General features: G+C 32.9%; 1 protein-coding gene across 1 annotated transcript in view; it reads left to right on the forward strand.

Annotated features, from left to right (window-relative positions):
* Nucleotides 1-9,347, forward strand: part of LOC141363103 (semaphorin-3D-like) — an 87,746-nt gene extending 78,399 nt beyond the window's left edge. Inside the window, exons 12-18 of the mRNA XM_073865638.1 lie at nucleotides 1,836-2,058; nucleotides 2,620-2,708; nucleotides 5,067-5,108; nucleotides 5,617-5,774; nucleotides 7,612-7,676; nucleotides 8,226-8,353; nucleotides 8,451-9,347. Coding sequence (XP_073721739.1) covers nucleotides 1,836-2,058; nucleotides 2,620-2,708; nucleotides 5,067-5,108; nucleotides 5,617-5,774; nucleotides 7,612-7,676; nucleotides 8,226-8,353; nucleotides 8,451-8,846 — 1,101 coding nt within the window. The 3' untranslated portion in view covers nucleotides 8,847-9,347. The remainder of the gene's footprint in view (nucleotides 1-1,835; nucleotides 2,059-2,619; nucleotides 2,709-5,066; nucleotides 5,109-5,616; nucleotides 5,775-7,611; nucleotides 7,677-8,225; nucleotides 8,354-8,450) is intronic.
* Nucleotides 9,348-9,938: the final 591 nt, after the last annotated feature.

Here is a 9,938-nt window from a genome sequence, read left to right on the forward strand (position 1 = left end):
CTGATCTCCGGACCCTCGGGGCGATCTGTCTCTGTTATGGGTGCTTGGTTCTGGTTTGCACATGTGGTGGTGGCACAGCATTGAAACTGTGCTGTAGTGACTCTCGCTGTGCTGTCTCAAGAGGGCTGTAAAACTGTCGTCAGGCGCTCCGGGGGTCACGCGTCAGGGCGATGGGTGAAGTGTCTGAAGTATGAGCTTTTAGTGTTGAGTTCAGTCAAGCAGGTCAATCTTCGGCTCTGTGAGGTTTGCTCCATTAGATGTCGAGGTCAAAACCACAGAGTCGTACTAAATGACAGCTTAAAGCTTTCAAATGATAGGGTTTGGTGATTAAGTGTGCAGTTAGAGCTCAGATGATGCCATTAAAATGAAGTTAAAACCGAATCAACCTATTTTAGATGCGTTTCGTGCATATTAGCGTTTGGACTTTATTCAGAGAGTTTGTGGTGGAAGCTAAATAAAACTCTTCTCATTTCTTAAAGGGACAGTGCACCAAATATAAAAATTAAAACATTTTGAACGATTTAGGGCTAACTGATGATGAAGAAAGATGTGATATGCACAATTTGGTAAATAAGGTGATATAATAATGCCTTAATGTTGTTAAATACATTTTTATTATATTAACTCTTTCACCTCCAGCGTTAAAAAAAGTTGCCAGTCAGCGCAATCATTTTTTATGATTTTTACATAAAATGTTCTTCTTTAAATATATAAACATACAATATATCAAATTAAAGAACAAAAACTATGTTTAATCCTACCTTTATTTGTTCTCTTTTTATCAAATATGGGTAGGTTTTCCAAAAATACCAAATTTTGAGCAAAAAGCTGAGATAATTGCATTTTTATAAAGGACTTTTGATAGAGATCAGATTCAAAGCGATGATCAAAACATTCACGGAGCTTGAACAGTTTACCATAAGGGGATACTTCTGGGTTTTATAAGTTGTGTAAAAGCACCACCTGGTGGATAACAGCAGAAATACGGATTGCCAGAAAAACTCGTCATTGGCACGGAAGCATTTTATCTTGCGTTTTAATGGCGGGGAAAGAGTTAAAATACATTATTAAAAGTATAAAGCCAACATACACATGTTTAACATCTTTTCTGAGAAAAGCATCACTACAACTAAATAAAATCAGACAATGTTATTGCAAAGCATATTGCCGTATGCACAATTTTATCATTTCTATACACTGCAAAAAATTATTTTTCAAGAAAAAAATTCTTGGTATTTTTGTCTGGTTTTCAGTAAAAATATCTAAAAATTCTTAAATTAAGATGCTTTTTCTTGATGAGCAAAAGACCTAAGAAAATAAGTCTAGTTTTTAGACCAAAAATATTTTGGGAAAAATTTTTTGTTGTTGTTGTTTTATTCACAAAATCACTTAAATTTTATATTTGTGGTCTAAAAACTAGACTTATTTTCTTGGGTCGTTTTGCTCATCAAGAAAAAGCTTCTTAATTTAAGAATTAGTTACTTTATTAGATATTTTTACTGAAAACAAGACAAAAATACTAAGATTTTTTTTTCTTGAAAATCATTTTTTGCAGTGTATATTAGCCTTATTCAGGGTAAACTTATACAATAAAAGAATATAGAGACCAGTGCCCGTCAAGCTCCAAAAACAAAGCTATGACTTTAAAATGTATTTCTCCATAGGGAGATACAAAATATACGATGCTCATCATCTCATTCAGCCAAACCCCACATCTGTGCAAATGTTTGAACTATTTTTACTTTACTCTGAGACAGTTACGTCACTTAAAAATGCAGGCTCTCAAATTATTTGTGTCTAGCAAACTAAATATCTGTTTTATCATAACCTTCCAGTGTCCCAGCGAGACGTACGACGCTCTCCACAAATCCACCCGTGACTTTCCCGACGAAGTTGTGAGCTTCATGAGGTCACATCAGCTTATGTGGGAGCCAGTGGTACCCATCCACAGACGACCGGTCTTTACCCGAATCAACGCCCCCTACAGGCTGAAGAAGCTTGTGGTTGACCGGGTTGACGCAGAGGATGGCCAGTATGATGTCTTGCACCTTGGCACAGGTATGTTGGGAGACACACCCCTAAAAATAAGAGTGCCACATGATGCCATACAGAAGAATAATTTTTTTAATGCATGCTGAACCTTTAACATACATTTATTATTGCAAGACACTGGGATACGTTGTTAATCTTAAACGAGTAAACTCAATCAAATGTGACCTTTGTTTCCACGCTGGTTCCTGTTGCCTGGGTTCATCTTGACATTCCAGCAAAAGTCAAAGTTTCTTTTCCTGTTCAACATTTGCCTTTCTGTCACTTCTAAGTGAATCATTTAAGGCAAACAGATGCTGTGCTTGGCACAAATATTTGCTTGCATTTGTGCTTTGTAAAGTAGTAAAACACGGTAACAGCTGGATGAAGCCACATGGCACACTGGGTGAAATACAAAAGCTGAATGCTTACTTGCCATGGTAACTAGTAGGTAACAGTGTGTAGGGGGATAGCAGCACTAAATCTGTTTGTTTAAGTTGTCCTGCTGGTTTGGGGTGGGGATATCCTACCATATACTTTTGTACATGTATAGTGTTGGGATCATAGTAACACACACTTCTGTATCTCCAGATGATGGCAAAGTACTGAAGGTGGTCTCTATACCTAAAGAGAACTGGGAGACGGAGGAAATCGTTTTGGAGGAGCTTAGTGTCTTCAAGGTAATTGAATATTATCTCTTTCTTCTGTCCTACCATCTTCTGGACTCACTCGTGACCTCTGACCCTAGGTTCTTATTGGTTGTTGGTTACATGTCAAGGACTTCCCAAACAGAAATAACTCCTAATGAGGAGAAACAGATACTCTTTCATTTAAGCACTGCAAAAAATTACTTTCTAACTTAGTATTTTTGTCTTGTTTTCAGTAAAAATATCAAAACATTCTTAAATTAAGATGTATTTTCTTGATAAGCAAAATGACCTAGGAAAATAAGTCTAGTTATTATACAAAACATATCAAATTTAAGCAAATTTGTGCATAAAACAAGCATTTTTTTATTCAATTGGCAGATTGTTTTTTATTTGCTTGTTTTATATTTTTTTCTAAAAACTAGACTTATTTTCCTAGGTCATTTTGCTCATCAAGAAAATACATTTTAATTTATGAATATTTAGATTTGTTTACTGAAAACAAGACAAAAATATTATGTAAGAAAGTCATTTTTTTGTAGTGAGGGTTCTTCATGAGACCAAACCCCGTGACAGGACAAGTTATGGCCAATGAAAAAAATGAAATGAATTATTCAGAAATCTGATATGTGTACTGTAGATGAAGAGAGGGATCAATCCTAAACCAATACTAAAATTTTTTTTACTTCACAGATTAAATTAAAAATGTGATTTTAGACCTTCAGGCCCGACCATACAAATACTATACATATATAAATGCATCTAAGGCAAAGAATTGATATTTTATGTATGTAAATGATACATACTGTATATGTTCATGTATGGACTAAACATATATTAAAATGTGACAAACTGTCATATATATATTATACATTATGCAATATTTTTATTTCATTCCTTGATTTTTAAAAAGTTGCCCGCCATCATTTTTGGTGATTTTCACAAAAGTTTCACAAAATGCCTTCCAGGAAAATTTTCTTCAAAAATATATAAACATACAAATATATCAAATCAAACAACAGACCCTCTGCTTTCAAACAAACAAACTAAATGAGAAAAAAAAAACGTTTCATCCTATATTTTTCTCTACTTATAAACTGTTAAACATGGGCATTTTTCCTGTCAAAATATTTTTTTGCAAAAAGCTGAAATAATTGCTTTTTTTGTGAAGGAATTTTGTTAGAGATCAGATTCAGAATGATTTTCAAAACATATACACAGATTTAAAAAAATTTAAATAACGTTTTTGCTTCAGTTTTTTTAAATTCGGTAAGAGCGCCGTCTAGTGGATAATCGCAGTATTGCAGATTAACATAAAAATTCATCAGGAACAAGTTTTTTCATGCAAATATTTTCTCTTAATTGATGAGATAACTCGTCATTGGCGGGGAAAGAGTTAAATACCACCAAATTGCACACAACACAGTATATGTAAGATATACAGTATATATAAAACATATAGGGGCGGTTTCTCGGACAGGGCATTATCCTAGTCCCAGACTAAAATGCATGTTTGAGCTGCTTTAATTTAAAAACACCTTGTTCTGATCAATTCTAACATATTTCTACCCAGTTTCATGTAGATGCGTATAAAAAGCACAAAGTGTAAAAATCGTGCAATACATACGCCAAATTCCACTTTGGCATGCATATAATACGCCAGTCCTTCCCAAATACTTAAACGGCGCATCTTTTTTTGCCATTTTATTTATTGGTTTCTCTTTTTTTTCTGTTTTTTTAAACCTTAAGGAGGTTATTTAATATACAGGTTTCTCCATGTCTTTGTCTATATTTAAGCCATGGTCGCTTGGAGTAGGGGTTAGAATTGCGGTTTGGGTTAGGATGTCATTTTTTTGTATAACAAAAAGTTGTTCTAACACTAAACCCAAGCGAAAATGGTAAAAAATAGCAAAAAAATTGAAAAACCAATAAATAAAGCGACAAAAAACGATGTGCTGTTCAAGTAAATGGGAATGACTGGCGTATCATATGCACGCCAAAGTGGAATTTGTATTGCACAATTTTTACACTTTGTGCTATTTATACATACATAATGTCCAACATGAACTAAATGATATGTATATATTATGTGTGTGTGCATATGGTCATATCAGATTTCTGTATGGGCTCCTAAGCCAGCATGTGACATACGATAGCAGACATCGTCCACCGGCACCCCCTCCAACAGTTTGGTTAAAGTAATAAGTGGTTTTAGGAGTCAAGGCTCATTTGCTGCCAGAAGAAATGAACCAGTGAAGCAGAAAGCTTTAAACCCGTCTCAAGGGTCTGTTATGATGGGATGTCCTCATTCAATGCCAACAGCGCGTAACTTTCTCCTCTTTGTTCACAAGATGATTCATTTTGTGTTTTTCCTGTCTTCTGTTTCTGTAGTCTCAGTCCCCAGTACTAAACATGGAGCTGTCCACCAAAAGGGTAAGTGGAGCGTTGGGTCGCCACCATCAGGTCACAGACTTGAGAAAGTAAAGGGTATGGAGCAAGCACTTCATATTTCTTTCTTCAAAGAGTGCTATAGTTCATGTTATAGTGTTGGCCATTAAGCTGAATTTATACTAAGAATCTTTAAAACAGCGGTCTTCAACCTCTTTTAGGCCAAGAACCCCACCATAGATAGACAGAAGGAGCAGAGACCCCTGGTACATATGTATTAAATCAACAGCTGGTGTATGAATGTATACAGTTTATAAAGAAGAAATCAAGCACAAAAATAGTTCAGTAATGCATATAAGTTTATTCACCTCAAACAGTAGTTAAGCTTCATATTTCTGCTCTTAAACCCGAGACAAATATTATTTCTCACAAACTATGACTAGATACTTAATGATTTGATTAAACGACTATTTTCATGAATCATTTATTTCATTTATTGTTAGACTGATTTGCCTGTATTTACGTGTGTGTTTATTTATAATTTTTTCTCCAGCAAGTGTTGTTTGTAAGCAGTGATGAAGGAGTCGTCCAGCTGCCCGTTCAGAGATGTGATCTGTATGGTAAAGGATGTGTTGACTGCTGTCTAGCTAGAGATCCATACTGTGCTTGGGACGGCGCCTCCTGTACCAACTACTTATCCAGCAACAAAAGGTACAGCTTTATTTCCTAATGCATTCGGCACAGCGCGTGCATTCTTAGGAAACTATTTCTTAATAATTTGACAATAATTTGTACTTGTCACTTATTAAATTAAATTAAATATTTACTTATAATTAATTAATTAATAATTAATAATTAATAATTAACTTATATATGTTATATTATTATATTGTATTCTATTATTCGTTAATAAATAAATTATTAAATTAATTTATTAATATAGTATATTATTATTATATTGAATTATATTACTTTATTATTTATCAATAAATAAATTATTAAATTAAGTATATTAAATATATATTATTATTATTATTATTATATAATTGTATTATTTATTAATAAATACATTATTTAATTGATTTATTAATATATTATATTATTTTTCTATTGTATTGTATTATTCTATTAGTTACTAATAAAAACATTTTTTAATTAATGCATTAATAAATTCAATTTTTATTATATTATATTATATTATTATATTATTTATCTATACATTTATAATTAAATAAATGTATTAATATATGATATTATTATTTATTATATTGTATTATATTATTCTATTAGGTATTAATAAATAAATTATTAAATTAATGTATTAATATATTTTATTATTATTATTATATGATATTATTTATTGCTAAATAAATTATTAAATCAATATCTTTATATTATTTATTAATACATAAATTATAAAATTTATTTTTTATATATTATATAATATATTATATTATTATTATTGTTATTATTATATTGTGATATATTATTGTTTATTAGTTATTAATAAATAAATTATTAAATTAATGTATTAATACATTCAATTATTATTATTTTACATTATTATATTATATTATATAATTATATTATTATTAATAAAAGTATTATTTAATTTATTTATTAATATATTATATCATTATTATATTGTATTCTGTTATTCTTTTAGTTATTAATAAATACATTATTAAATGATGTATTAATATATTATATTATTATTATATTACATTATATTATTATGCTATTTATTGATTAAATGTAATAATATATCAATCAATTAATTATATTATATTATATTGTATTGTATATTATATTATTTATTCATAAATCAATTATTAAATTAATTAATTAATATATTATATTATAATTATATTGTATTCTATTATTCTATTATTTATTAATAAATCAAATTTTAAATGAGTTACGTTAGTTCATTGTGCATTAACAAATGTTAACATTTCCTACAACTTTTTATTTCATAAATGTATTAGCAAATTAACTAAGATGAATACATGTTTTATAAGTATTGTTCATTGTTGTGTCATGTGTGAGGGAGACAGAACCCAGTCGTCCCAGAAAAAGGTAAAAATTTTTAAATGGCACCTTATAAAAAGGTCCTAATTCCTGACATTTGGGAACAGATATGTATCTATGAGGCACCATTATATATCTTTAAGGTACTAATGTGTACTTTTTAAAAAAAGGTATCGCCGCAGTGACAACTTTGTCTCTTCTTGTACCTTACCTGAGTGTAATTTTAAGAAATACAAACTTATTATAAAGTGTTACCGGATTTTTTCATTAAAAAGCAGTATTCAAAACATAAGGTCTGCAAAATGTTGTCTTGCACCACATGCACATTAATTAAATTACAATAACAGTGCTGTCATTTGTAAGCTTTTTAGAGAGGGTAGATAAATTGTAACCTTATCATTTTTTGCCAGAGCTTAACCTGTGTTTAACCCTTAATATTACAACACCACAAAAAACAACTGTCAAATACAGTAATAAATCTAAGGTTGGGTCGGTAACATCCTCTTTTGGTCGGCAGGCGAGCCCGGAGACAGGATGTGAGGTATGGAGACCCCTGGAGCCAATGTCAGGACATGAAAGATGGTAATAAATGACTGACTGTAAACCTCTTTAACCTTCTTTAACTTTGATGATGCACAAAAACTGTACACCATACTGTAAAATTCCTTGTTGCACTTACATTTTTAAGTTTAATCAACTTGAAATTACAATTATTTAAACATTTTGTTGCTATAAATTATCAAATAAACTTGAAATTACTAAAGCTAATTTAACTTAATTTTTATAATTTTTTGCAACACATTACTTGTCAAGAAAGTTGAAATGACTTGTAAATTTGAATTGATTGAACTTAAAAATTTACGTGTATCTAGTTTACACATAAACATTACTAATTAAATAGAATTTATGATAAATTAATTTATCTTTTCTAATAAAACATAAAACATACTGTCAGAGGTTTCTCTAAAATGTAAACGCCCATTGTTTAGTGAGCAGTTCATTTTACATGCTTCATTTTTATTGGTTCTTAACTTTACCCATTTTGTTTACAACTGGTAAACATCAAATTTATTTCATAGTCTTGTTTTTTAAGGATGTTCTTTTAAAGGTCACTGTGTCTCTTACGTACAGATCATGCTGATTTAAAGACGGTTTACGGCGTGGAGGGAAACTCAACCTTTCTGGAATGTGTTTCACGGTCACCACAGGCAACCATCAAGTGGATAAATCAGCCAAACCACAGCCAATACAGCAAAGAGGTCTGTTCACATCCTTTACGCAATACTAAAATTATACAGGGAAATAATACATAAAAGATGAAGTATTCCAGTCTTAAAATGCTTTTCTATCTCTCAGTTGGTCGCAGGTGAAGAAAACCTCATACACATGCAGCGTGGGCTCCTCCTTCAGCGTGTAACTTCTGCGAACACTGGCCTGTACCTCTGCGTAGCCTACGAACATTCCTTCTCCCGCACGTTAGCCCGCTACGAACTGCACGTCATTCCCCAGAACCACATGTCAAGATCGCAAAACTCTCGGCCTGATGGAAACTACGCGGCCTCACCGCGGAGCTTCAAAGAACTTCATCTGATGGGCGTCAGCGGGCTAACGGCAGACGAGTACTGCGAACAGCTTTGGTACCGCGAAAAACGCCGACAGCAAAAACTTCGCACACTAAAGTGGAAGCAGGAGGCCGAAAACCGTAAAGCGAGAGTCCGGCGGCAGAATCCATCATACGAGCCTCTTGAATGAGGCCATACAGCAGACTTTTGATAAAGAGACTATCAAGACAAAAAACAGCTCGTTTGTAGCTTCGACCAACAACAGCTAGCTACTGCTAACGTGATATGAAGCGGCTACAAACTATACTGTTTTACTTCTAATAGGATTAATCTGCACATATGTTTTAGCAAAGTTTTACTGTGATGTCTCAGAGTAATAACACAGCCTGTGATTTAGCAACTTTAGCGCAATATAACCAAAGTGCTGGTATGAATTTGCGCAGTCTGGTATTCAATCAGAAGCTAAACAGATTTTGCGTACTTTGTATTATTCTCAATCTGTTTTTGTTGTTTATTAATTTGTCTTCATGTCCTGGCAAGTTCGTACTTATGAGTTAGGAAGTTAATTTGATCATAACAACGGAAGCGTTTGACAATGTGATATTTTGTTTTCTGACCTTTAAAGGTGTAATGTGTGTTTTAGTGGCCTCTAGTGGTGAGATTGTGAATCGCAACCAACCTCAATTTCAAAACGCAAATATGTCGTTCTCTGAGTGATCTTATGCTGCGCTTACACCAGCCGCGTTTGAGGCATCAAAATCTTGTCTACTGTGCCTAGTTTGCCGCTTGAACAGTTTGAACGCATTCGCGCGTTTAGAGAGAAGTAGATGCGCGGAAAAAGCAAGCATTTGACACGTGTCAGAGGCAAAATCCGCTTCTTGTGAGAGGGGCAAGTTCTATGCGGTTGTCTTTTTGCAAGATGGCTGATGTTGATTGTGCATTTATCGAGAGAGTTACCGGTTTGTATTTGGTCACCTTACAATAGGGGGAAAATAAACGGCACGGGTTGATAAATGCCACGTGACTCAAAAGTAAAATGTGTATTTACAACTTACCAGGTTACCCAATGTACTCACTGACACTCTTCCAAGCGAGGTCCTTTTTATTCCTGTCTCTGTAGAAATAAGAACTTGTGTCGTATAGCTCCGGGTGACTGCTCATGGACAATATCAAGCGTTCCTTCATGTTGAATGAGTGACTCCGGGTGGGGCTGCCGCCACAGCAGCAAGCAGGCTCCTGATTGGTTAACGCGGCACGAAAATCCACCAAAGTTCCAATTTTT

The sequence above is a fragment of the Misgurnus anguillicaudatus genome, unplaced genomic scaffold (assembly GCF_027580225.2).
Source record: "Misgurnus anguillicaudatus unplaced genomic scaffold, ASM2758022v2 HiC_scaffold_32, whole genome shotgun sequence".
NCBI lineage: Eukaryota > Metazoa > Chordata > Actinopteri > Cypriniformes > Cobitidae > Misgurnus > Misgurnus anguillicaudatus.